This window comes from Oncorhynchus keta, unplaced genomic scaffold, assembly GCF_023373465.1.
Source record: "Oncorhynchus keta strain PuntledgeMale-10-30-2019 unplaced genomic scaffold, Oket_V2 Un_contig_1319_pilon_pilon, whole genome shotgun sequence".
Classification (NCBI taxonomy): Eukaryota; Metazoa; Chordata; class Actinopteri; order Salmoniformes; family Salmonidae; genus Oncorhynchus; species Oncorhynchus keta.
In genome coordinates, this window is record NW_026278147.1 from 729,517 (window position 1) to 756,288 (window position 26,772).

General features: G+C 44.0%; 1 protein-coding gene across 48 annotated transcripts; it reads left to right on the plus strand.

The window, feature by feature from the left end:
- Positions 1 to 1,152: 1,152 nt before the first annotated feature.
- On the plus strand, positions 1,153 to 26,085 carry LOC127918107 (uncharacterized). Of its 48 annotated transcripts, none has more exons than XM_052501309.1 (13): positions 1,153 to 1,879; positions 1,932 to 2,035; positions 2,088 to 2,139; positions 2,192 to 2,243; positions 2,348 to 2,503; positions 2,556 to 2,711; positions 2,764 to 3,023; positions 3,128 to 3,791; positions 10,983 to 11,195; positions 15,539 to 15,695; positions 21,648 to 21,874; positions 23,892 to 24,070; positions 25,696 to 26,085. In XM_052501309.1, exons 8-13 carry the CDS (start codon positions 3,612 to 3,614, stop codon positions 25,892 to 25,894), a joined length of 1,155 nt encoding a protein of 384 aa, XP_052357269.1. In that variant the 5' UTR covers positions 1,153 to 1,879; positions 1,932 to 2,035; positions 2,088 to 2,139; positions 2,192 to 2,243; positions 2,348 to 2,503; positions 2,556 to 2,711; positions 2,764 to 3,023; positions 3,128 to 3,611; the 3' UTR covers positions 25,895 to 26,085. The 48 variants fall into 48 exon arrangements, with proteins under 48 accessions (XP_052357269.1, XP_052357273.1, XP_052357276.1 ...); XM_052501313.1 differs by having other exon boundaries at positions 2,400 to 2,503; XM_052501316.1 differs by having other exon boundaries at positions 2,088 to 2,295; positions 2,400 to 2,659; positions 2,816 to 3,023; positions 3,128 to 3,179; positions 3,232 to 3,791.
- The last annotated feature ends 687 nt before the right edge of the window (positions 26,086 to 26,772 follow it).

Below are 26,772 nucleotides of genomic sequence, written 5' to 3' on the forward strand. Positions count from 1 at the left end.
CAGTTAGAAGGTGAACCCCAGTCTGAGGCCCTGAGCACTCTGGAGCAGGTATTCATCAAAGAGCTCTCTGTACTTTGCTCCGTTCATCTTTCCCTTGATCTTGACAAGTCTCCAAGTCTCCACCGCAGAAAAACATCCCCACAGCATGATGCTACCATCACCATACTCACCGTAGGGATGGAGTCAGGTTTCATCCAGACACTTGGCATTCAGGGCAAATAGTTCAATCTTGATTTTATCAGACAAGAGTATCTTATTTCTCATGGTCTGAGAGTCCTCCAAGCGGACGTGTGTCTATTCCTGAGGAGTGGCTTCAGTCTGGCAACTCTACCGTAAAGGCCTGATTGGTGGAGTGCTGCAGAGATGGTTGTCCTTCTGCAAGGTTCTCCCATCCCCACACAGGAACTCTGGAGCTCTGTCAGAGTGACCATCGGGATCTTGGTCACCTCCCTGATGAAGGCTCTTCTCCCGCGATTGCTCAATTTGGATGGGCGGCCAGCTCTAGAAAAAGTATTGGTGGTTCAAAACTTCTTCCATTTAAGAAAGATGGAGGCCACTGTGTTCTTGGGGACCTTCAATGCTGCAGAAATGTTTTGGTACCCTACCCCAGATCAGTGCTTCGACACAATCGGACAATACTGTGGGACCTTATACAGACAGGTGTGCCGTTGCAAACAAATTGTACAGCGAATCAGGTGTACATTGAAATTCTTACTTAGAAGCCCTTAACCAACAACACAGTTTTAATCAAATAAGTAGTTCAAACAGACAGCTCAACAGGTCAATACCACAAATACAAGAAGAAACCAGATAAAAGATCAGATTCGCATTCTACATAATACAAAGGATCTTCCATGCAACCCATCTCCACTAACACACTTTAACCAGTTGCTGAAGTTTCAGCCAAAGGCAAAACATCCTCCAAAATGAAGGACTGGGCTGCCCCAATGTCTCACAGTATCTTCTCCGGCTGCTGACCAGCATCTCCCCTCTGCAGAGACACAAACCCATCTGAAACAAAGTGAAGGACTGGGCTGCCCCAATGTCTCACAGTATCTTATAATATATATAATATCGCTTTTATCCAGCTGCTTACCAGCATCTCCCCTCTGCAGAGACACAAACCCATCTGAAACAAAGTGAAGGACTGGGCTGCCCCAATGTCTCACAGTATCTTCTCCGGCTGCTTACCAGCATCTCCCCTCTGCAGAGACACAAACCCATCTGAAACAAAGGATTTTATTTTATTATTTATTTATTTATTTTACCTTTACTTTACTAGGCAAGTCAGTTAAGAACTAATTCTTATTTTCAATGGCCTAGGAACAGTGGGTTAACTGCCTGTTCAGGGGCAGAACGACAGATTTTGTACCTTGTCAGCTCAGGGATTTGAACTTGCAACCTTTCGGTTACTAGTCCAATGCTCTAACCACTAGGCTACCCTGCCGCCCCATTCATACATATCTGATCCAAAATCTTGTTATGGAGATAGACCAGAGACTTAATGGGCTGGACTGCTCCCATAAGAATTTTTATCTCAACGTAGGACACAGAGACAATTTCTCACGGCAGTAATGACACACTGGCGGATGCAAAACAAACCGTGTTCTGCAGAGTCACTGAGCAAAGCCACAATGAAACAGAAGGGGTTTTCAGAGGGCTTCTGAAAGACACTCATGACAGTTGACTTGCAATAACAACTAGAACCTAAAAGACATCCACACATAAAGACAGGAATCAAATCAAAAAGTGGAGCAAAGAGGAAAACAGGGAAGATCAGATAAAGAATTGTTTGTCTAGAAATAAAATAGGGAGCGCCAACTGAAGGTGTTCACCCTCCACATCTCTCAAGACAACTGGAGCACTGGGCCAACTGAAGGTGTTAACCCTCCACATCTCTCAATACAACTGGAGCACTGGGCCAACTGAAGGTGTTCACCCTCCACATCTCTCAAGACAACTGGAGCACTGGGCCAACTGAAGGTGTTCACCCTCCACATCTCTCAAGACAACTGGAGCACTGGGTCAACTGAAGGTGTTAACCCTCCACATCTCTCAAGACAACTGGAGCACTGGGCCAACTGAAGGTGTTCACCCTCCACATCTCTCAAGACAACTGGAGCACTGGGTCAACTGAAGGTGTTCACCCTCCACATCTCTCAAGACAACTGGAGCACTGGGCCAACTGAAGGTGTTCACCCTCCACATCTCTCAAGACAACTGGAGCACTGGGTCAACTGAAGGTGTTAACCCTCCACATCTCTCAAGACAACTGGAGCACTGGGTCAACTGAAGGTGTTCACCCTCCACATCTCTCAAGACAACTGGAGCACTGGGCCAACTGAAGGTGTTCACCCTCCACATCTCTCAAGACAACTGGAGCACTGGGCCAACTGAAGGTGTTCACCCTCCACATCTCTCAAGACAACTGGAGCACTGGGTCAACTGAAGGTGTTCACCCTCCACATCTCTCAAGACAACTGGAGCACTGGGTCAACTGAAGGTGTTCACCCTCCACATCTCTCAAGACAACTGGAGCACTGGGCCAACTGAAGGTGTTCACCCTCCACATCTCTCAAGACAACTGGAGCACTGGGTCAACTGAAGGTGTTCACCCTCCACATCTCTCAAGACAACTGGAGCACTGGGTCAACTGAAGGTGTTCACCCTCCACATCTCTCAAGACAACTGGAGCACTGGGCCAACTGAAGGTGTTAACCCTCCACATCTCTCAATACAACTGGAGCACTGGGTCAACTGAAGGTGTTCACCCTCCACATCTCTCAAGACAACTGGAGCACTGGGCCAACTGAAGGTGTTCACCCTCCACATCTCTCAAGACAACTGGAGCACTGGGTCAACTGAAGGTGTTCACCCTCCACATCTCTCAAGACAACTGGAGCACTGGGTCAACTGAAGGTGTTCACCCTCCACATCTCTCAAGACAACTGGAGCACTGGGTCAACTGAAGGTGTTCACCCTCCACATCTCTCAAGACAACTGGAGCACTGGGTCAACTGAAGGTGTTCACCCTCCACATCTCTCAAGACAACTGGAGCACTGGGTCAACTGAAGATGTTCACCCTCCACATCTCTCAAGACAACTGGAGCACTGGGCCAACTGAAGGTGTTCACCCTCCACATCTCTCAAGACAACTGGAGCACTGGGTCAACTGAAGGTGTTCACCCTCCACATCTCTCAAGACAACTGGAGCACTGGGCCAACTGAAGGTGTTCACCCTCCACATCTCTCAAGACAACTGGAGCACTGGGCAAGACTCGTAAATAACACCTCAAACAGCACAGGTGAAACACCTTCCCACTAAAGAGGTGACAAACCAGCACAGGTGTAACACATTATGACTAACGAGGTGACGCCAATCGGTGCGCCCTACATGCTAACGTCCAACCTTAAAATATAAATGGAAAACCAAAGCCTGTAACACATACTAAATAGATTTTAGTAAGATATAATACGTTTTGCTCTGAGACCAGACTAATGGACAGCACAAACAGATGTAGGACCAGGCTAAATACATAAAGTTGCCAAGGGGCATTTCGCTACACCTGCTAAACGCATGTATGTGTCCAATAAAATGTGATTTGATTAGATGTTTCTTTTTAACAAATACCATTTCATTGCAGTAACTCTGATCCAACCTATCCATATGTATTTTCAGGCCAACATTGCGGAGGTGCAGCAGGCCAGTCTTCAGCTGCAGAGGGCCAGACCTGCTGTACTGCTAGCTCCACTGGATGACGAAAGACACAGCATTCAGACCACAATGCAGGTATGGAGCAGGATGTGGTACAGGGTAGAAACATGCCACACTGGGATGGAGCAGGATGTGGTACAGGGTAGAAACATGCTACACTGGGATGGAGCAGGATGTGGTACAGGGTAGAAACATGCTACACTGGGATGGAGCAGGATGTGGTACAGGGTAGAAACATGCTACACTGGGATGGAGCAGGATGTGGTACAGGGTAGAAACATGCTACACTGGGATGGAGCAGGATGTGGTACAGGGTAGAAACATGCTACACTGGGATGGAGCAGGATGTGGTACAGGGTAGAAACATGCTACACTGGGATAGAGCAGGATGTGGTACAGGGTAGAAACATGCTACACTGGGATAGAGCAGGATGTGGTACAGGGTAGAAACATGCTACACTGGGATGGAGCAGGATGTGGTACAGGGTAGAAACATGCTACACTGGGATAGAGCAGGATGTGGTACAGGGTAGAAACATGCTACACTGGGATGGAGCAGGATGTGGTACAGGGTAGAAACATGCTACACTGGGATGGAGCAGGATGTGGTACAGGGTAGAAACATGCCACACTGGGATAGAGCAGGATGTGGTACAGGGTAGAAACATGCTACACTGGGATAGAGCAGGATGTGGTACAGGGTAGATTGATTCTATACAGGTATGGAGCAGGTTATGGTACAGAGTAGATTGAGAGACAACATTACAGGTAACATTATAGAGACATAACATTACAGGTAACATTATAGAGAGACACCATTACAGGTAACATTATAGAGAGACACCATTACAGGTAACATTATAGAGAGACACCATTACAGGTAACATTATAGAGAGACACCATTACAGGTAACATTATAGAGACATAACATTACAGGTAACATTATAGAGAGACAACATTATAGAGACATAACATTACAGGTAACATTATAGAGAGACACCATTACAGGTAACATTATAGAGAGACACCATTACAGGTAACATTATAGAGAGACACCATTACAGGTAACATTATAGAGAGACACCCTTACAGGTAACATTATAGAGAGACACCATTACAGGTAACATTATAGAGAGACACCATTACAGGTAACATTATAGAAACACCATTACAGGTAACATTATGGGAGAGACACCATTACAGGTAACATTATAGAGAGACACCATTACAGGTAACATTATAGAGAGACACCATTACAGGTAACATTATAGAGAGACACCATTACAGGTATCATTATAGAGACACCATTACAGGTAACATTATAGAGACACCATTACAGGTAACATTATAGAGAGATAACATTACAGGTAACATTATGGAGAGATAAGCAGGATGTAACGTTACAGGTAACATTGCTACACATTATAGAGAGATGTTACAGGTAACATTATAGAGAGACACCATTACAGGTAACATTATAGAGAGACACCATTACAGGTAACATTATAGAGAGACACCATTACAGGTAACATTATAGAGACATAACATTACAGGTAACATTATAGAGAGACAACATTATAGAAACATTACAGACATAACATTACAGGTAACATTATAGAGAGACACCATTACAGGTAACATTATAGAGACACCATTACAGGTAACATTATGAGAGACACCATTACAGGTAACATTATAGAGAGACACCATCACAGGTAACATTATAGAGACACCATTACAGGTAACATTATAGAGACACCATTACAGGTAACATTACAGAGACACCATTACAGGTAACATTATAGAGACACCATTACAGGTAACATTATAGAAGACACCATTACAGGTAACATTATAGAGAGACACCATTACAGGTAACATTATAGAGAGATAACATTATAGGAGATATTACAGGTTACAGGTAACATTATAGAGAGACACCATTATGAGAGATAACATTACAGGTAACATTATAGAGAGACACCATTACAGGTAACATTATAGAGAGACACCATTACAGGTAACATTATAGAGAGATAACATTACAGGTAACATTATAGAGAGACAACATTATAGAGAGATAACGTTACAGGTAACATTATAGAGAGACACCATTACAGGTAACATTATAGAGAGACACCATTACAGGTAACATTATAGAGAGACACCATTACAGGTAACATTATAGAGAGACACCATTACAGGTAACATTATAGAGAGACACCATTACAGGTAACATTATAGAGAGACACCATTACAGGTAACATTATAGAGAGACACCATTACAGGTAACATTATAGAGAGACACCATTACAGGTAACATTATAGAGACATAACATTACAGGTAACATTATAGAGAGACAACATTATAGAGAGACACCATTACAGGTAACATTATAGAGAGACACCATTACAGGTATCATTATAGAGAGACACCATTACAGGTAACATTATAGAGAGACACCATTACAGGTAACATTATAGAGACATAACATTACAGGTAACATTATAGAGAGATAACATTACAGGTAACATTATAGAGAGATAACATTATAGAGAGATAACGTTACAGGTAACATTATAGAGAGACCATTATAGAGAGATAACGTTACAGGTAACATTATAGAGAGATACCATTACAGGTAACATTATATAGAGATAACATTACAGGTAACATTATAGAGAGATAACATTACAGGTAACATTATAGAGAGACAACATTATAGAGACATAACATTACAGGTAACATTATAGAGAGACATCATTATAGAGAGATAACGTTACAGGTAACATTATAGAGAGATACCCTTACAGGTAACATTATAGAGAGATAACATTACAGGTAACATTATAGAGAGACACATTACAGGTAACATTATAGAGCGACACCATTACAGGTAACATTATAGAGAGACACCATTACAGGTAACATTATAGAGAGACAACATTACAGGTAACATTATAGAGAGACACCATTACAGGTAACATTATAGAGAGACACCATTACAGGTAACATTATAGAGAGACACCATTACAGGTAACATTATAGAGAGACACCATTACAGGTAACATTATAGAGAGACACCCTTACAGGTAACATTATAGAGAGACACCATTACAGGTAACATTATAGAGAGACACCATTACAGGTAACATTATAGAGAGACACCATTACAGGTAACATTATAGAGAGACACCATTACAGGTAACATTATAGAGAGACACCATTACAGGTATCATTATAGAGAGACACCATTACAGGTAACATTATAGAGAGACACCATTACAGGTAACATTATAGAGACATAACATTACAGGTAACATTATAGAGACACCATTACAGATTTTATAGTAGAGATAACATTACAGGTAACATTATAGAGAGACACCATTATAGGAGATAACGTTACAGGTAACATTATAGAGACACCATTACAGGTAACATTATAGAGACACCATTACAGGTAACATTATAGAGAGACACCATTACAGGTAACATTATAGAGACATAACATTACAGGTAACATTATAGAGATAACAGACAACATTATAGAGACATAACATTACAGGTAACATTATAGAGAGACACCATTACAGGTAACATTATAGAGAGACACCATTACAGGTAACATTATAGAGAGACACCATTACAGGTAACATTATAGAGAGACACCATTACAGGTAACATTAAGAGACACCATCACAGGTAACATTATAGAGAGACACCATTACAGGTAACATTATAGAGAGACACCATTACAGGTAACATTATAGAGAGACACCATTACAGGTAACATTATAGAGAGACACCATTACAGGTAACATTATAGAGAGACACCATTACAGGTAACATTATAGAGACACCATTACAGGTATCATTATAGAGAGACACCATTACAGGTAACATTATGAGACACCATTACAGGTAACATTATAGAGAGATAACATTACAGGTAACATTATTTAGATAACATTATAGAGAGATAACGTTACAGGTAACATTATGCCATTATAGAGAGATAACGTTACAGGTAACATTATAGAGAGACACCATTACAGGTAACATTATAGAGAGACACCATTACAGGTAACGTTATAGAGAGATAACATTACAGGTAACATTATAGAGCAGATAACATTATAGAGATAACGTTACAGGTAACATTTGAGAGACACCATTACAGGTAACATTATAGAGAGATAACATTACAGGTAACATTATAGAGAGATAACATTATAGAGAGATAACGTTACAGGTAACATTATAGAGAGACACCATCACAGGTAACATTATAGAGAGACATCCATTACAGGTAACATTAAAGAGACACCATTACATTTACTATAGAGAGACACCATTACAGGTAACATTATAGAGAGATAACAAGGTAACATTAAGACACCATTACAGGTAACATTACAAGGACACCATTACCATTACATTATTTTACCTCACGTTAGTGCTTCTACACCTGCATTGCTTGCTGTTTGGGGTTTTAGGCTGGGTTTCTGTACAGCACTTTGAGACATCAGCTGATGTACGAAGGGCTATATAAATACATTTGATTTGATTTGTTAGTCTCATTCCAAACGTCGTAAATTGTTGGTTATCTGCACAAACCCAGTCTTCACTGTTAGTCATCCATTTGTCTTAAATCATTTATTTACTAACTAAGTAATTCATAGAAATGCATAAACAAACAGTAGACAGTTACAAGGAAAGGATAACGGAGATTCCCTAGTGGGATAAACCGGCATATTGGTGGACAGAAAGGGAAGTGGGGGTCAACTGACATGAGACACTACAAAGTTGACAATTATAACAAATGAAATGCTAATCCTTTGCACATGAACGCTCACTCATTCGGGAACAATTGCAATCAATAAATATATTTACGCTCAGTGTGTCGTCGGGATCTCTGTTGAAAAGTTTGTTTCTGTTGGAGAGTTTGTCCGCCCTCTCTCTCTGTCTGTCGTGGCTAGAATGGATAGTTCAGAGTGACATTCATTCACGTTGTTATAATATTAAAGAATAGATTTTTCGGTGGTTGTCGGTCTTCGCGCTCAATGATACCGAATTCCTAGCTGCAGACTAGTAGTTAATATCAAAGACTTGTTCTTATTTTGTCGGTATCGATTAGTCTAAGAGTTTAACCATGTGGTATGGTTAAAAGATTCAGCCATCTACTCAAACCTTGGCCCTCTCGTTATCGAGGTAAGCTGGTCTGCAACCTTTGTCCTCTTGTGATTGAGAGAAACACGGTTTGTTGAGAAATTCTCAAGGTGGGGGTTTTATTCAGAAGAGCAGAAAGGGGCCTGTCCCAGGATGCCAGACCATAACTGTGCTCATGGGCGGTCCTCTGATTTAGTTAAACTCCAAAGGGAATAGGAGTTTCCTTCATTAAACAGTCCAAAATCACATTACACAATTTCACAAACACTATCATCCTCACACATTCATCTTATACAACAATTAGATGTAAGCCTCATATCTGAGGCTATTGTATAAACAGCATTATGGTAATGTGGCCGTATTAGCTCCCATGAGTTTCACAAAATTGTACCAAATGGACCAGTTCGTAGCTGGATTCTTCACCAATCTTTTATACCTTCTCCAGAACATAAATATTGTTCAGACCTCAAGTTCCGCGAGGTGGAAGAAATTCCTTTGTTCTCTCTATGGAAACTCACTCTCGCTCTATACTGTGGCCATGAGGAGATAATTTCCTCCAGGAATTTATGACCTGAGGTCACAGCAGCCTGAGTGTAGGAGACAGAGGGAGGGGGATGGTGCTCGCTGTTCCCAAAGAGGGCAACGTCATGACAGTACATACGGAGCAGGAGTTGACGTAGCAGGAGACGTCCTGCGCCAAGGTGGGTTACCAGTACTTAATGGAGATGGATTGAGTGGTGCGGGTGATACCTGGGTGTTCAGCGACAAGGGATGATTGCACCCAGGTCAAAAGTCAATCCCTTACCTCAGTGGGAACGTAGGTGCGCTCTGGAGGACAGGAAGCCGGTGCGGGTTCCCTCTCCAAAGCCTGGCGGATGTCCAGATTCAGCTGCCTCTCCACTCCTCTAATGCCAACTTCACCGCCAGGAGCTATCGATCACCGAAGTCATAGTTCCTCTCTGCAGGGGACAGTTTCTTTAGAGTAGTATGCACATGGATGCAGTTTTTGTTGATTACCCTGACGTTGTGACAGGACAGCTCCCACGCCCACCACAAAGGGTAGCTTAGGATCTGGGTGTTTCAGCAACGGGGCGTGTGGAAAAGTGTTGGTCCCATGTTTCATGAGCTGAAATAAAAGATCCCAGAATTGTTCCACATTTCTGTAATGTAGATGCAGGGAGTCAGGAAGCAGTTAGTGAGTTTAATGTCGAAGAACATTGAACGATACAAAACAAGAGTATGGCGTTGTGTGGGCAAGCGATTTGCTGATGTCAGCGTTGTGAACCGAGTGCCCCATGGTGGCAGTGGGGTTATGGTATGGGCAGGCATAAGCTATGGACACAGTTGCATTTTATCGATGGTAATTTGAATGCACAGAGATACCGTGACAAGATCCTGAGGCCCATTGTCGTGCCTTTCATTCGCCTCCATCACCTCATGTTTCAGCATGATAATGCAGGACCCATGTCTCAAGGATCTGCACACAATTCCTAGAAGCTGAAAATGTCCCAGTTCGTCCATGGCCTGCATACTCACCAGACATGTCAACCATTATTTTTTTTTATTTTTTTTTATTTCACCTTTATTTAACCAGGTAGGCTAGTTGAGAACAGGTTCTCATTTGCAACTGCGACCTGGCCAAGATAAAGCATAGCAGTGTGAACAGACAACACAGAGTTACACATGGAGTAAACAATTAACAAGTCAATAACACAGAGAAAAAAGGGGAGTCTATATACAATGTGTGCAAAAGGCATTAAGCATGTTCAACAGCCTGATCAACTCTATGCAAAGGAGATGTGTCCCACTGAATGAGGCAATTGATGGTCACACCAGCTACTGACTGGTTTTCTGATCCACGATCTACTTTTTTAAGGTATCTGTGACCAACAGATGCACATCTGTATTCCCAGTCATGTGAAATCCATAGATTAGGGCCTCATGAATGTATTTTAAAACACTGAATTTCTTATATGAACTGTAACTAAGTAAAAACGTTTAAATTGTTGCATGTTGTGCTTATATTTTTGTTCAGTGTACTTCCATTGTCTTCCAAGAGGGGCTAAATATACTCACTTCCTCTCCCTATGCAGTCTTTAGGGCAGAGGTGGCCCTACAACCAGCAGTACCACAGCGCTACAGTCGACCCCCAGGAGGTAGAGGCTGAGCGGAAGGCTAGGGAGGCCCAGAGGAGGGCAGCCTGGAGGACCCACGATGGCTTCCTCTACCCAGGCTTCAGGAGTTCCATCGAGGCCAACGAACACCCCAGACACCCCGATGAGGCCCGCAGGGACGAGCTCAGGAAGGTGATATCATAGATAGCCCAGAGGTTAGGGGTCAGAGGTCCGGTTACAGCAGGGTCACATTCATTAAGGCACATTCTTTCATATTCATTAAGGCACATTCCTTCACATTCACAACCCAGGTTTCAGCAGGCTTCACCATCACCAGTATGTTCTGCAACTGAAAACAAGACTTCTCATTCATTCAATCAATCAATCAAATGTATTTATAAAGCCCTTCTTACATTAGCTGATGTCACAAAGTGCTGTGTAGAAACACAGCCTAAAACCCCAAACAGCAAGCAATGCAGGTGTAGAATCAAGGTGGCCAGGAAAAACTTCCTAGAATCAAATCAAATCAAATCAAAGTTCACGTGTGCCAAATACGTCACGTGTGCCAAATACGAGAAACGTATCCTTATTTTAGATTTGTGTTTTCTCTTTAAAAACGAAACATACAAACATAGTATGTTATATGTACAGTGAAACACTTACTTACAGGCTCTAACCAAATGTGCAAAAAAGGTATTAGGTGAACAATAGGTAAGTAAAGAAATAAAAATAACAGTAAAAAGACAGGCTATATACAGTAGAGAGGCTACATACAGTAGAGAGGCTGTATACAGTAGAGAGACTATATACAGTAGAGAGACTATATACAGTAGAGAGGCTATATACAGTAGAGGGGCTATATACAGTAAAGGGGCTATATACAGTAGAGGGGCTATATACAGTAGAGAGGCTATATACAGTAGAGGGGCTATATACAGTAGAGAGGCTCTATACAGTAGAGAGGCTCTATACAGTAGAGGGGCTATATACAGTAGAGAGGTTATATACAGTAGAGAGGCTATATACAGTAGAGAGGCTATATACAGTAGAGAGGCTCTATACAGTAGAGAGGCTATATACAGTAGAGAGGCTATATACAGTAGAGAGGCTATATACAGTAGAGGGGCTATATACAGTAGAGAGGCTATATACAGTAGGGAGGTTATATACAGTAGAGAGGCTCTATACAGTAGAGAGGCTATATACAGTAGAGAGGCTCTATACAGTAGAGGCTATATACAGTAGAGAGGCTATATACAGTAGAGAGAGGGGCTATATACAGTAGAGAGGTTATATACAGTAGAGAGGCTATATACAGTAGAGGCTATATACAGTAGAGAGGCTATATACAGTAGAGAGGCTCTATACAGTAGAGAGGCTATATACAGTAGAGAGGCTATATACAGTAGAGGGGCTATATACAGTGGAGGTTATATACAGTAGAGAGGCTATATACAGTAGAGAGACTATATACAGTAGAGAGGCTATATACAGTAGAGAGACTATATACAGTAGAGAGGTTATATACAGTAGAGAGGCTATATACAGTAGAGGCTATATACAGTAGAGAGGCTATATACAGTAGAGAGGCTCTATACAGTAGAGGGGCTATATACAGTAGAGGGGCTATATACAGTAGAGGGGCTATATACAGTAGAGAGGATATATACAGTAGCGAGGCTATATACAGTAGAGAGGCTATATACAGTAGAGAGGCTATATACAGTAGAGAGGCTATATACAGTAGAGAGGCTATATACAGTAGAGAGGCTATATACAGTAGAGAGGCTATAAAAGTAGTGTGGCTACATACAGACAGTTAGTCAGGCTGATTGAGGTAGTATGTACATGAATGTATAGTTAAAGTGACTATGCATATATGATAAACAGAGAGTAGCAGCAGCGTAAAAAGAGGGGTTGGGAGGGGCACACAATGCAAATAGTCTGGGGAGCCATTTGGTTACCTGTTCAGGAGGCTTATGGCTTAGGGGTAAAAACTGTTGAGAATCCTTTTTGTCCTAGACTTGGCACCACTTGCCATGCGGTAGTAGAGAGAACAGTCTATGACTGGGGTGGCTGGGGTCTTTGACAATGTTTAGGGGCTTCCTCTGACACCGCCTGGTGTAGAGGTCCTGGATGGCAGCCAATTTAGCCCCAGTGATGTACTGGGCTGTACGCACTACCCTCTGTAGTGCCTTGCGGTCAGAGGCCGAGCAATTGCTGTACCAGGCAGTGATGCAACCAGTCAGGATGCTCTCGATGTTGCAGCTGCAGAACCTTTTGAGGATCTCAGGACCCATGCCAAATCTTTTCAGTTTCCTGAGGGGGGAATAGGCTTTGTCGTGCCCTCTTCACGACTGTCTTGGTGTGTTTGGACCATTCTAGTTTGTTGGTGATGTGGACACCAAGGAACTTGAAGCTCTCAACCTGCTCCACTAAAGCCCCGTCGATGAGAATGGGTGTGTTCTCGGTCCTCCTTTTCCTGTAGTCCACAATCATCTCCTTAGTCTTGGTTATGTTGAGGGATAGGTTGTTATTCTGGCACCACCCGGCCAGGTCTCTGACCTCCTCCCTATAGGCTGTCTCGTCGTTGTTGGTGATCAGGCCTACCACTGTTGTGTCATCTGCAAACTTAATGATGGTGTTGGAGTCGTGCCTGGCCTTGCAGTCGTGGGTGAACAGGGAATACAGGAGGGGACTGAGCACGCACCCCTGTGGAGCTCCAGTGTTGAGAATCAGCGTGGCAGATGTGTTGCTATCTACCCTCACCCCCTGGCGGCGGCCCGTCAGGAAGTCCAGGATCCAGTTGCAGAGCGAGGTGTTTAGTCCCAGGATCCTTAGCTTATTGATGAGCTTTGAGGTCACTATGGTGTTGACTTCTGAGCTGTAGTCGATGAATAGCATTCTCACATAAGTGTTCCTTTTGTCCAGGTGGGAAAGGGTTGTCCATACCTCAAAGCTCATCAATAAGCTGGGATAATGATGTTGATGTGAGCCATTACCAACCTTTCAAAGCACTTCATGGCTACGGACGTGAGTGCTACGGGTCTGTAGTCATTTAGGCAGGTTTCCTTTGTGTTCTTGGGCACAGGGGCTATGGTGGTCTGCTTGAAACATGTTGGTATTACAGACTCAATCAGGGACATGTTGAAAATGTCAGTGAAGGCACCTGCCAGTTGGTCAGCACATGCCCGGAGCACACGTCCTGGTAATCCGTCTGGCTCCGCAGCCTTGTGTATGTGGACCTGTTTAAGGTCTTACTCACGTCGGCTACGGAAAACGTGATCACACAGTCGTCTGGAACAGCTGATGCTCTCATGCATGCCTCAGTGTTGCTTGCCTCGAAGCGAGCATAGAAGTGATTTAGCTCATCTGGTATTTTCGTGTCACTGGGCAGCTTGTGGCTGTGCTTCCCTTTGTAGTCTGTAATAGTTTGCAAGCTCGCCACATAAGACTAGCGTCGGAGCCAGTGCAGTATGATTCAATCTTAGCCCTGTATTGACTCTTTGCCTGTTTGATGGTTCATTGCAGGGCATAGCATGATTAGTTAGTCATATATACCTCTATATGGTTATGGTTAGTGATATATACCTCTATAGGGTTATGGTTAGTGATATATACCTCTATAGGGTTATGGTTAGTGATATATACCTCTATAGGGTTATGGTTAGTGATATATACCTCTATAGGGTTATGGTTAGTGATATATACCTCTATAGGGTTATGGTTAGTGATATATACCTCTATAGGGTTATGGTTAGTGATATATATCTCTATAGGGTTATGGTTAGTGATATATACCTCTATAGGGTTATGGTTAGTGATATATACCTCTATAGGGTTATGGTTAGTGATATATACCTCTATAGGTTTAGGGTTATGGTTAGTGATGTATATCTCTGTAGGGTTATGGTTAGTGATATATACCTCTATAGGGTTATGGTTAGTGATATATACCTCTATAGGTTTAGGGTTATGGTTGATGTATATCTCTGATATATACCTCTATAGGGTTATGGTTAGTGATATATACCTCTATAGGTTTAGGGTTATGGTTAGTGATGTATATAGGGTTATGGTTAGTGATATATACCTCTATAGGGTTATGGTTAGTGATATATACCTCTATAGGGTTATGGTTATAGGGTTATGGTTAGTGATATATACCTCTATAGGGTTATGGTTAGTGTTAGGGTTATGGTTAGTGATATATACCTCTATAGGGTTATGGTTAGTGATTATATATCTCTATAGGGTTATGGTTAGTGATATATACCTCTATAGGGTTATGGTTAGTGATGTATACCTCTATAGGTTTATGGTTAGTGATGTATACCTCTATAGGGTTATGGTTAGTGATGTATACCTCTATAGGGTTATGGTTAGTGATATATACCTCTGTAGGGTTATGGTTAGTGATATATACCTCTATAGGGTTATGGTTAGTGATATATACCTCTATAGGGTTATGGTTAGTGATGTTTTTAAAACAGCTATGTGTGGCATCTTAATGTGTAATGTCTCTACCTCCATAGCCTTGGAGAGAGAATGTGCTACATGGCAACACCCAGAGACCCACACTGCCTCAGAGAGACATCCGACCCTGGCTACACCGCTACAATGACATGGAGCTCTACATCACACCCCCACCAGTCTTGAGTCCTGTCCCCCCTGTCACAATACACCTGGCAGGTAACACACCATCAGCCCTGTTACTATACACCTACCAGGTACCAGACCCTCACCCTGTCTCTATGGTTACTATACACCTACCATGTACCAGACCCCCACCCTGTCTCTATAGTTACTATACACCTACCATGTACCAGACCCCCACCCTGTCTCTATAGTTACTATACACCTACCATGTACCAGACCCCCACCCTGTCTCTATAGTTACTATACACCTACCATGTACCAGACCCCCACCCTGTGTCTATAGTTACTATACACCTACCATGTACCAGACCCCCACCCTGTCTCTATAGTTACTATACACCTACCATGTACCAGACCCCCACCCTGTCTCTATAGTTACTATACACCTACCATGTACCAGACCCCCACCCTGTCTCTATAGTTACTATACACCTACCATGTACCAGACCCCCACCCTGTCTCTATAGTTACTATACACCTACCATGTACCAGACCCCCACCCTGTCTCTATAGTTACTATACACCTACCATGTACCAGACCCCCACCCTGTCTCTATAGTTACTATACACCTACCATGTACCAGACCCCAGACCCCCCACCCTGTCTCTATAGTTACTATACACCTACCATGTACCAGACCCCCACCCTGTGTCTATAGTTACTATACACCTACCATGTACCAGACCCCCACCCTGTCTCTATAGTTACTATACACCTACCATGTACCAGACCCCCACCCTGTCTCTATAGTTACTATACACCTACCATGTACCAGACCCCCACCCTGTCTCTATAGTTACTATACACCTACCATGTACCAGACCCCACCCTGTGTCTATAGTTACTATACACCTACCATGTACCAGACCCCCACCCCTGTGTCTCTATAGTTACTATACACCTACCATGTACCAGACCCCCACCCTGTCTCTATAGTTACTATACACCTACCATGTACCAGACCCCCACCCTGTCTCTATAGTTACTATACACCTACCATGTACCAGACCCCCACCCTGTCTCTATAGTTACTATACACCTACCATGTACCAGACCCCCACCCTGTCTCTATAGTTACTATACACCTACCATGTACCAGACCCCCACCCTGTCTCTATAGTTACTATACACCTACCATGTACCAGACCCCACCCTGTCTCTATGGTTACTATACACCTACCATGTACCAGACCCCCACCCTGTCTCTATAGTTACTATACCAGACCCCCACCCTGTCTCTATAGTTACTATACACCACCTACCATGTACCAGACCCCCACCCTGTCTCTATAGTTACTATACACCTACCATGTACCAGACCCCCACCCTGTCTCTATAGTTACTATACACCTACCATGTACCAGACCCCCACCCTGTCTCTATGGTTACTATACACCTACCATGTACCAGACCCCCACCCTGTCTCTATAGTTACTATACACCTACCATGTACCAGACCCCCACCCTGTCCTGTCTCTATAGTTACTATACACCTACCATGTACCAGACCCCCACCCTGTCTCTATAGTTACTATACACCTACCATGTACCAGACCCCCACCCTGTCTCTATAGTTACTATACACCTACCATGTACCAGACCCCCACCCTGTCTCTATAGTTACTATACACCTACCATGTACCAGACCCCCACCCTGTCTCTATAGTTACTATACACCTACCATGTACCAGACCCCCACCCCTCTATGTCTCTATAGTTACTATACACCTACCATGTACCAGACCCCCACCCTGTCTCTATAGTTACTATACACCTACCATGTACCAGACCCCCACCCTGTGTCTATAGTTACTACCTACACCTACCATGTACCAGACCCCCACCCTGTCTCTATAGTTACTATACACCTACCATGTACCAGACCCCCACCCCGTCTCTATGGTTACTATACACCTACCATGTACCAGACCCCCACCCTGTCTCTATAGTTACTATACACCTACCATGTACCAGACCCCCACCCTGTCTCTATAGTTACTATACACCTACCATGTACCAGACCCCCACCCTGTCTCTATAGTTACTATACACCTACCATGTACCAGACCCCCACCCCCTGTCTCTATAGTTACTATACACCTACCATGTACCAGACCCCCACCCCGTCTCTATGGTTACTATACACCTACCATGTACCAGACCCCCACCCTGTCTCTATAGTTACTATACACCTACCATGTACCAGACCCCCACCCTGTCTCTGTAGTTACCATGTACCAGACCCCCCACCCTGTCTCTGTAGTTACTATACACCTACCATGTACCAGACCCCCACCCTGTCTCTATAGTTACTATACACCTACCATGTACCAGACCCCCACCCTGTCTCTATAGTTACTATACACCTACCATGTACCAGACCCCCACCCCGTCTCTATGGTTACTATACACCTATCATGTACCAGACCCCCACCCTGTCTCTATAGTTACTATACACCTACCATGTACCAGACCCCCACCCTGTCTCTGTAGTTACTATACACCAGGGTAGTTTACCATAACCGTATTCAGCTCTGTCCTACCTTTAACCATCCATTTCACAAGTAACGACCAGGTAGGGACCAGGTAGGGACCAGGTAGGGACCAGGTAGGGACCAGGTAGGGACCAGGTAGGGACCGCTCCACACCAGGGCCATGTATAGCATCAGTCTGTGGTTTGGACACACCCACCCATTCAAGGGTTTTTCTTTGTTTTTTACTATTTTCTACATTCTAGAATAATAGTGAAGACATCAAAACTATGAAATAACACATATGGAATAATGTGGTAACCAAAAAAGTGTTAAGGGCTTTTTGAGTGCTGCATCAGATCACCTGGCTTCCACAATCACCTGACCTCAACCCAATTCGGGATGATTTGGACCACAGAGTGAAGGAAAACCAGCTAACAAGTGCTCAGCTTATGTGGAAACTCCTTCAAGACTGTTGGAAAAGCATTCCAGGTGAAACAGGTTGAGAGAATGCCAAGAGTGTGCAAGGGTGTCATCAAGGCGAAGGAAAGGGTGGCTACTTTGAAAAATCTAAAATCTAAAACATATTTTGATTTGTTTAAAACCTTTTTGGTTACTATATGATTCCATCTGTGTTATTTCATAGTTACCAGGGCCATGTAGTAGTAGGGCACAGTGTTAAGTAGTGCACTGCGTTCAGTATGGCCCAGCGTTCAGTAGGATACAGAATTCAGTATGGCCCAGTGTTCAGTAGGATACAGCATTCAGTATGGCCCAGCGTTCAGTAGGATACAGCATTCAGTATGGCCCAGTGTTAAGTAGAATACAGCATTCAGTATGGCCCAGTGTTCAGTAGGATACAGCATTCAGTATGGCCCAGTGAATACAGAATTCAGTATGGCCCAGTGTTCAGTAGGATACAGCATTCAGTATGGCCCAGTGTTCAGTAGGATACATTCAGTATAGCCCAGTGTTCAGTAGAATACAGCGTTCAGTATGGCCCAGTGTTCAGTAGAATACAGCATTCAGTATGGCCTAGTGTTCAGTAGGATACAGCATTCAGTATGGCCCAGTGTTCAGTAGGATACAGCGTTCAGTAGAATACAGCATTCAGTATAGCCCAGTGTTCAGTAGGATACAGCATTCAGTAGAATACAGCATTCAGTATGGCCCAGTGTTCAGTAGGATACAGCATTCAGTATGGCCCAGTGTTCAGTAGGATACAGCATTCAGTATGGCCCAGTGTTCAGTAGGATACAGCATTCAGTATGGCCCAGTGTTCAGTAGGATACAGCATTCAGTATGGCCCAGTGTTCAGTAGGATACAGCATTCAGTATGGCCCAGTGTTCAGTAGGATACAGCATTCAGTATGGCCCAGTGTTCAGTAGGATACAGCATTCAGTATAGCCCAGTGTTCAGTAGGATACAGCGTTCAGTAGAATACAGCATTCAGTATGGCCCAGTGTTCAGTAGGATACAGCATTCAGTATGGCCCAGTGTTCAGTAGGATACAGCATTCAGTATGGCCCAGTGTTCAGTAGGATACAGCATTCAGTATGGCCCAGTGTTCAGTAGGATACAGCATTCAGTATGGCCCAGTGTTCAGTAGGATACAGCATTCAGTATGGCCCAGTGTTCAGTAGGATACAGCGTTCAGTAGAATACAGCATTCAGTAGAATACAGCATTCAGTAGGATACAGCATTCAGTAGGATACAGCATTCAGTATGGCCCAGTGTTCAGTAGAATACAGCATTCAGTATGGCCCAGTGTTCAGTAGGATACAGCATTCAGTATGGCCCAGTGTTCAGTAGAATACAGCATTCAGTATGGCCCAGTGTTCAGTAGGATACAGCATTCAGTATGGCCCAGTGTTCAGTAGGATACAGCATTCAGTATGGCCCAGTGTTCAGTAGGATACAGCATTCAGTATGGCCCAGTGTTCAGTAGAATACAGCATTCAGTATGGCCCAGTGTTCAGTAGGATACAGCATTCAGTATGGCCCAGTGTTCAGTAGGATACAGCATTCAGTATAGCCCAGTGTTCAGTAGAATACAGCGTTCAGTATGGCCCAGTGTTCAGTAGGATACAGCATTCAGTAGAATACAGCATTCAGTATGGCCCAGTGTTCAGTAGGATACAGCGTTCAGTATGGCCCAGTGTTCAGTAGGATACAGCATTCAGTAGGATACAGCATTCAGTATGGCCCAGTGTTCAGTAGGATACAGCATTCAGTATGGCCCAGTGTTCAGTAGGATACAGCATTCAGTATGGCCCAGTGTTCAGTAGGATACAGCATTCAGTATGGCCCAGTGTTCAGTAGGATACAGCATTCAGTATGGCCCAGTGTTCAGTAGGATACAGCATTCAGTATGGCCCAGTGTTCAGTAGGATACAGCATTCAGTATGGCCCAGTGTTCAGTAGGATACAAGATTCAGTATGGCCCAGTGTTCAGTAGGATACAGAATTCAGTATGGCCCAGTGTTCAGTAGGATACAGCATTCAGTAGGATAGTGTTCAGTAGGATACAGCATTCAGTATGGCTAAAGTGTTCAGTAGGATACAGCATTCAGTAGGAGCCCAGTGTTCAGTAGGATACAGCGTTCAGTACAGCCCAGTGTTCAGTAGGATACAGTGTTCAGTAGAAGCCCAGCATTCAGTAGGCCCAGTGTTCAGTAGGATACAGCATGTTCAGTATGGCCCAGTGTTCAGTAGGATACAGAATTCAGTATGGTCAGTGTTCAGTAGGATACAGCATTCAGTAGGTTGGCCCAGTGTTCAGTAGGATACAGCATTCAGTAGGTTCAGTATGGCCCAGTGTTCAGTAGGATACAGCATTCAGTATGGCCAAGTGTTCAGTAGGATACAGCATTCAGTATGGCCCAGTGTTCAGTAGAATACAGCATTCAGTATGGCCCAGTGTTCAGTAGGATACAGCATTCAGTATGGCCCAGTGTTCAGTAGTATACAGCGTTCAGTAGAATACAGCATTCAGTAGAATACAGCATTCAGTATGGCCCAGTGTTTAGTAGGTTTGTGTTCAGTAGTATTCAGTGTTCAGTAGGATACAGTGTTCAGTAGGTTACAGTGTTCAGTATGGCCCAGCTTTTAGTAGGTTACATTGTTCAGTAGGATACACCCTTTAGTAGGTTAGTGTTCAGTAGTATTCAGTGTTCAGTAGTATTCAGTGTTCAGTAGTATTCAGTGTTCAGTAGGATACAGTGTTCAGTAGGTTACAGTGTTCAGTAGTATTCAGTGTTCAGTAGGTTACAGTGTTCAGTAGGTTACAGTGTTCAGTAGTATTCAGTGTTCAGCAGTATTCAGTGTTCAGTAGTATTCAGTGTTCAGTAGGATACAGTGTTCAGTAGGATACAGTTTTCAGTATGGCCCAGCTTTTAGTAGGTTACAGTGTTCAGAAGGATCCAGTTTTCAATAGGGCACGGCGTTCAGTAGGGCACGGCATTGTGAAACATTCATTATAATATGCTCCTACCTGTGTTCCCTCCCCCAGGAGAGCGTCTGCAGAGGGAGCAGCTGCAGGGAGCCCAGTCTCAGTACTACCGCTGGCTGAGGAAGGTGCTGCCTGACGCAGGACACACTCCCGCGCCAAACTGCAGCCACGTGCGGGTCCCACAGTTCAGCTGCCACATGGGCGGGGCCGACCCAGGGAAGCTGCATGATATACTGAAGGATCGACCAATGAAATACTCCCTCAGGAAACCTGGCCTCACCCTCAAGGTAGGGAACAGGAGTAGGGACAGGAGATTTACCTGGTCAGGTGAACACTGCTTCAGGAAACACTCCTGCCCCCATTAATAGACAATCACAGAAAACCAAAAGTAATGTTGAGGAGGAATTACAGAACATGACATCATGTTCTTCCCCTGAAATACAGTGTGTGATACCATGACATCATGTTCTTCCCCTGAAATACAGTGTGTTCTCTTGCTCCTTGAGCCAGAGATGTGTGATACCATGACATCATGTTCTTCCCCTGAAATACAGTGTGTTCTCTTGCTCCTTGAGCCAGAGATGTGTGATACCATGACATCAATCAATCAAATCTTATTTATATAGCCCTTCGTACATCAGCTGATATCTCAAAGTGCTGTACAGAAACCCAGCCTAAAACCCCAAACAGCAAGCAATGCAGGTGTAGAAGCACGGTGGCTAGGAAAAACTCCCTAGAAAGGCCAAAACCTAGGAAGAAACCTAGAGAGGAACCAGGCTATGTGGGGTGGCCAGTCCTCTTCTGGCTGTGCCGGGTGGAGATTATAACAGAACATGCCCAAGATGTTCAAATGTTCATAAATGACCAGCATGGTCGAATAATAACAAGGCAGAACAGTTGAAACTGGAGCAGCAGCACAGTCAGGTGGACTGGGGACAGCAAGGAGTCGTCATGTCAGGTCGTCCTGGGGCACGGTCCTTGGGCTCAGGTCCTCCGAGAGAGAGAAAGAAAGAGAGAATTAGAGAGAGCATATGTGGGGTGGCCAGTCCTCTTCTGGCTGTGCCGGGTGGAGATTATAACAGAACATGGCCAAGATGTTCAAATGTTCATAAATGACCAGCATGGTCAAATAATAGTAAGGCAGAACAGTTGAAACTGGAGCAGCAGCATGGTCAGGTGGACTGGGGACTGCAAGGAGTCATCATGTCAGGTAGTCCTGGGGCATGGTCCTAGGGCTCAGGTCAGTTGAAACTGGAACAGCAGCATGGCCAGGTGGACTGGGGACAGCAAGGAGCCATCATGTCAGGTAGTCTTGGGGCATGGTCCTAGGGCTCAGGTCCTCCGAGAGAGAGAAAGAAAGAAGGAGAGAATTAGAGAATGCACACTTAGATTCACACAGGACACCGAATAGGACAGGAGAAGTACTCCAGATATAACAAACTGACCCTAGCCCCCCGACACAAACTACTGCAGCATAAATACTGGAGGCTGAGACAGGAGGGGCCAGGAGACACTGTGGCCCCATCCGAGGACACCCCCGGACAGGGCCAAACAGGAAGGATATAACCCCACCCACTTTGCCAAAGCACAGCCCCCACACCACTAGAGGGATATCTTCAACCACCAACTTACCATCCTGAGACAAGGTTGAGTAGAGCCCACAAAGATCTCCGCCACGGCACAACCCAAGGGGGGGGGCAACCCAGACAGGATGACTACAACAGTGAATCAACCCACTCAGGTGACGCACCCCCTGCAGGGACGGATTGAGAGAGCCCCAGTAAGCCAGTGACTCAGCCCCTGTAATAGGGTTAGAGGCAGAGAATCCCAGTGGAAAGAGGGGAACTGGCCAGGCAGAGACAGCAAGGGCGGTTCGTTGCTCCAGAGCCTTTCCGTTCACCTTCCCACTCCTGGGCCAGACTACACTCAATCATATGACCCACTGAAGAGATGAGTCTTCAGTAAAGACTTAAAGGTTGAGACCGAGTTTGCGTCTCTGACATGGGTAGGCAGACCGTTCCATAAAAATGGAGCTCTATAGGAGAAAGCCCTGCCTCCAGCTGTTTGCTTAGAAATTCTAGGGACAATTAGGAGGCCTGTGTCTTGTGACCGTAGCGTACGTGTAGGTATGTACGGCAGGACCACATCAGAAAGATGGGTAGGAGCAAGCCCATGTAATGCTTTGTAGGTTAGCAGTAAAACCTTGAAATCAGAGGCTAGCACTGGAGTAATATGATCAAATTGTTTGGTAATGGTTGTGTGTGTGTACTTACTGTATGACAATGTGTGTGTGTTGTATCACAGCCCATGCCGGTACTGTCAGTACTGCAACAACCCCAGCAGGTCTCCAGGTCAGGCCGTATGGCGGTGGTGAGAGAGGAGAGCTCGTCCTTCGCCCCAGGACCGTTCCCGGAACACAGTCTGAGAAGGGATAAGAACACCATCCCCCGACAACCCTCACACTACAACAAGTACCACTTTACGTAAGTTACCATGACCACCCTCACTACAACAAGCAACACATCACATACATTACCACGACAACCAGTAACAAGTAACACATTATGTACAGTATGTTACCTAAAGCTAACACTTCCCCCCTAGCCTAACCCCTAACCATCCTGACACTACAACAAGTACCACTTTATGTATGTTACCTAAAGCTAACACTTCCCCCCTAGCCTAACCCTCCTGACACTACAACAAGTACCACTTTATGTATGTTACCTAAATAACACTTTAACCCCTAAAAGCAACAAGTACCACTTTATGTATGTTACCTAAAAACTAAACACTTGACACTACAACAAGTACCACTTTATGTATGTTACCTAAAGCTAACACTTCCCCTAACCCTCCTGACACTACAACAAGTACCACTTTATGTATGTTACCTAACCCTCCCTGACACTACAACAAGTACCCTTTATAGTTACCCTAACACTTCCCCCCCTAACCCTCCTGACACTACAACAAGTACCACTTTATGTATGTTACCTAAAGCTAACACTTCCCCCTAGCCTAACCCTCCTGACACTACAACAAATGGAAGTTACCTAAAGCTAACACTTTATGTCCTGACATACAACAAGTACCACCTAACACTAGCCTAACCCCAAGTCCTGACACTACAACAAGTACCACTTTATGTATGTTACCTAAAGCTAACACTTCCCCCCTAGCCTAACCCTCCTGACACTACAACAAGTACCACTTTATGTATGTTACCTAAAGCTAACACTTCCCCCCAAGCCTAACCCCTAACACTTCCATGTGATTTACCTAATCCTAACCCTTACCTAACCCTAAAACTCTCTAACCCTAACACTCCTGACTCTAACCCTTACCTAACCCTAATACTCCTGACTCTAACCCTAACACTCCCTAACCCTAACACTCCCTAACCCTAACACTCCTGACTCTATCCCTAACACTCCCTAACCCTAAACATTACCTAACCCTAACACTCCCTAACCCTAACACTCCCTAACCCTAACACTCTCTAACCCTAACACTCCTGACTCTAACCCTAACACTCTCTAACCCTAACACTAACTGACTCTAACCCTAACACTCCCTAACCCTAACCCTCTCTAACCCTAACACTCCCTAACCCTAACACTCCTGACTCTAACCCTAACACTCTCTAACCCTAACACTCCTGACTCTAACCCTAACACTCCCTAACCCTAACCCTAACACTCCTGACTCTATCCCTAACACTCCCTAACCCTAACAATCTTGACTCTACCCTAACACTCCCTAAACTTACACTCCCTAACCCTAACCCTAACACTCCCTAACCCTAACAATCCTGACTCTAACCCTTACCTAACCGTATTACTCCTGACTCTACAAGTACCAGTTCATGTATGTTACCTCACAATCTTTATTACCATACACACTAACATTAGTCACAACAGAATCTCAGATTTTACAAATGTAGTAAATAACTGTATATATACTAATCTATATCACTGTCTTGTAGTTGTATTTAGTAACAGGAAATGTTAGTGAAAAATAAATAGAGGCCCTAGCTGAGAGCTATAGGTGCCACAGATTTGTTTTAAAGGACCATGAAACATAAGTGTGATGTCACTTCCTGAAGGGAGTTCCTGAGGCAGAGGTCGTTCCAGTACAAGAGGTCAGCTCCTCCCCTAACAGACAAAGAGAGGCGTATCCACGTTTTCCAGAAACACCCAGCCCCCTATGACACCAGACAAACTGCTGGAACCAGCCAATCACAGCCAGCCCAGAGCATCGTAGAGACTCGGACCTATAGGGATGTCACCCTGCACATCAACTGAGGAAAACCCCTTGAGTGAGTCCCAAATGGCAGCCTATACAGTGCACTACTTTGACCAAACGTTGGTACTGTAAAGGGAATCGGGCGCCATTTGAGATGTAACCTCAGACTGAAACCACACCACTGCACTATGGATGACAAATGTGAAAAATCAACACTTTAATATAATAAATGGTCAGTATGTTCCAACCACCACTGTTCATTTCATTACAACCTCTTCAGTAGTGTCAGTAGAATAATCAGTACTAAAAGAAGAGCAGCATCCCAAATGGCACCCTATATGCTATGTAGTGCACTACTTTTGATCTGGGAAACAGGGTGCAATGGGACCCAGGTAAGGTCATTATAGTCACTTGTGTGTGTTATTATAAATGGTGTATACAGTATTAAATGAACATCCCTGGTGATTTTCTTGAGAGAATCTGGAACCAATAGAGCTTCATTACATACAAACATCCACTACATTCATTCATCTAATAAAACAATAGTTTTTTCTGGATCAAAAAGGGTCTTAGGCGGCACGCCCAGAAAACCCCTGCTCTCTGAATATGTTGAGTAACTGGCACAAAGCATATGAAATGTCAGTAATTAAAATAGCTTGTATAATGTGGCAATATGGCATGCGATGATGTGGCTGACTGACTGGTGGGATTTCTGCAACACATGCAACTCTGCTGTAGTGATGAGCTGAAAAACTCTACTGGCTGTAAACAATTAGCCGCCCATGTTTTCTGTTCTACCCACTCTTCTGCAGCTGAGTCATCCAGTAGTTGTTCTTGAAGAATGCGTTGGTGCAGAACGTGTTAGGCAGCAGCACCTAGAAAAATAGAACACAACACAGCCGTAGAACAACAGAACACTTCCGTAGAACAACAGAAC